General features: G+C 31.5%; 1 protein-coding gene across 1 annotated transcript; it reads left to right on the forward strand.

Annotated features, from left to right (window-relative positions):
- The first annotated feature begins 1,688 nt into the window (after positions 1 to 1,688).
- Positions 1,689 to 2,740, forward strand: LOC107475412 (dirigent protein 22). The gene has a single exon (XM_016095039.3). The coding sequence runs from the start codon at positions 1,781 to 1,783 to the stop codon at positions 2,351 to 2,353; it is 573 nt and encodes a 190-aa protein (XP_015950525.1). The 5' UTR covers positions 1,689 to 1,780; the 3' UTR covers positions 2,354 to 2,740.
- Positions 2,741 to 3,086: the final 346 nt, after the last annotated feature.

The raw sequence follows: 3,086 nt of genomic DNA on the forward strand, positions 1-3,086 counted from the left end.
ACAATAAAAATTTCAAAAAATAAATAAATTAGTAAATATAATTTTTTATTTATATATAAAAACCTTAATTTATCATACCTTATATAATGAAAAATCTTTGTCTTCAATTCTTAGTGCACGCGGACCACGGCATGTGCTTGAAAATAGCACATACTTTTTTAGTCTCTATTGTTTTACCTTTTTTCTTTCCGGGATCACTTGTTAATTTCCCTTTTAAATATAAACACAACTGGTTTTTCTTTAATATATAAAAGAATTATTAGGAAGAGGCAGGCACGCTTTGCCAATTTTGCATCATATAACAATTCCACATGAGAGAAGCATCTTCCTGCCGGTTTCTAATGATGATATGAAAGCCACACATTCTAGAAATCGTTCCCTTTTATGCTTCAATAAGTCCATTTTGGAAATTAAAGAAGAAAAAAAAAAGGTGCTTACTACCCCATCTTTCACTCGTCAACTAATAATGACACCCTCACACCAACCAAACCCCACTAACTTGGGTTTGGGGTCCCCATCCTACATTTTCCCCCCTTCCAATATCTTTTCTAAAGAGATTTTTGTTTAATTCTCTAAGAAATTGCATCTCACCGATATTGTTGAAAAAATTGCTTTTTTATTCATATACTTTGCAAAACCAATATAAATAATAATATATGAACAATGCTAGGTAGTGTACATTATTGTAGAAATTACTGTTTAGTTTCTTCTACTTATATATATCATTGTTTAAGGATTTTTATTTCGATATTTTAAAAAGAAATTGAGATTATACATCTAAAGAATATTAGAAAATGATCATAATTTATTATTTTATCATCAATTACTTATTAATATTTAAAAATACTAATTAAAGTATATCATTAAATTATTGAGTTAATAATTAAAAGTGATGACTGAAGATACTAAAGTCTAATAGTCTTCTAGTATCTCTATATATATTTAAGATACGAGTAAAGTATCGTTTTTGTCCAAACGTTTGGAATAAATCTTATTTGTGTCCTTAACGTTTAAATCGTCCTATTTGTATCCCTAACATTTGTAAAAGTAATTCAATGTTATCATGCCATCAATTACACATCATGAACGCTTTAGTTTGAGTTTTAAAAATCTCTTCTTGAAGTTAGAATACAAATGTCTGTGATAGAATCGATGATCCACTCCGAAAAATAGCTCATCAAAAGTTGGAACTAATTCCTACAACATTTACATAATTCACTTTTCTAAGGACATAATTGAATCTAAACACAAATAGTGGGTATAATATTAAAATCGAACACATCCAAGTAAGACTCAATTGAGAATGAATACATTCAAGTGAGAATAATTAAAAAATATAATCTAATTTGTTAGTATAATTGATAGTAGGATAACATTGAATCAATTTTATAAACATTAGGGATACAAATAGGACGATTTAAACGTTAGGAACACAAATAGGACTTACCCCAAATGTTAGGGACAAAAAGCGATACTTTACTCTTAAGATATTTTTCCTTTAAAACTTTGTTAGAAATTATTTTAGAATAAAAATGATCTAACTAAACCATTAACTCAAAATTTCAACCAAAGAATTTTGTAAGAGAAAAGTGGTTCCATACATGTTTTTTCTTTTTGGTGAATGTACCTTTATCATTAAATTTATGTCTACACCACAGATTCCCCATTTATAAAAGCCACAACACCTTTTCTTCCCTCTTCATTCAACAACTCACATTTTTTATTGGAGCCATTAGTACTTAGTACTTTGCATCATTCTTCTCTGATCTCATTCCCAACCATGACCACCACACATTTCTTCTTCATCATCACCACTCTTCTCCTCTCATGCCACACCCTCACCGGAGCCAGCGATTTCGTTCGCCCCATCGACCGAAGCCTCCTCGGCCTAAACAAAAAAGAGAAGGTTTCCCACTTCAAATTCTATTGGCATGACATCCTTAGTGGCCAAAACCCAACTTCAGTTTCGGTTGTTACACCACCCATGACCAAGATCAACACCACCACCGCATTTGGGTTGGTCAACATGATCGACAACCCTTTGACCCTAGGTCCTAAATTGAACTCCAAGCTTGTTGGAAGGGCTCAAGGGTTTTACGCCTCCGCTTGTCAAACCGAAATCGACCTTCTTATGGCCATGAACTTTGCTTTCATTGATGGAAAATACAATGGAAGTTCCATCACCATCTTGGGGAGGAACGCCGTCTTCAACAAGGTGAGGGAGATGCCCGTAATTGGTGGAAGTGGATTGTTTAGATTCGCCAAAGGCTATGCCGAAGCAAGGACTCATTGGCTAGATCTTAAATCTGGTGATGCTACTATTGAATACAATGTTTATGTTATGCATTACTAAATTTGGTTTTTTTGCTTGACTTATTTTACATCATTTATGTTTTTTTTTTTTTTTTTTTTTACTCTCAAATAATTTTGAATTATAGTCTGTAATAAATAGTGAAGATCTAAACAAAGATATCTTATATTAAATTTATTAGAGGTTATGATTATTATCCCAGCAATTGGTAACATTTGTTTTCTTATTTGTCATGATTTTGAGTCTATAGGGTAGAGGACAATTAATTTCTTGTTGTATGTGAATGATTATTCTTACCTTTACTTTTTCAAGTGGTGGAGCCTTGTGTTTATGAACCACCACCTTTGTTTTGTCCTTTTATCTGTTTCTGTTTCGTTTAGTTAAACTGTATCTTTGGTTGGTATAATAATTTTGTAGTGATGTCTCCAATGCATGCATACTTCCAATAAGATCTGATGTATGCATCTCTTTATTTGAAATGCTAACATCAAAGGAATCCGAAGAAAACAAATGTAGGGAGTGAATGATTTAAAATAATAAAAGAGAAATCTAAAATTAGTCCCAGAAACTTGATTCTTTAAATTTTTATTATTTTAGAAATGTCTAAAATTTATTTTTGTAATACGAATTGTATCTTTTATTAGTGTGGTTAGTCAATCATACATGTGTCATACATATTAAGTTGCTAATGTAAACGTTAAATGTCCACAAACAAAGAAGGAAAATTTGGTCCTCCCACGATTGATGAAGACTTCGAACATGTTTCTCATGTACT

This window comes from Arachis duranensis, chromosome 2, assembly GCF_000817695.3.
Source record: "Arachis duranensis cultivar V14167 chromosome 2, aradu.V14167.gnm2.J7QH, whole genome shotgun sequence".
Lineage (NCBI taxonomy): Eukaryota > Viridiplantae > Streptophyta > Magnoliopsida > Fabales > Fabaceae > Arachis > Arachis duranensis.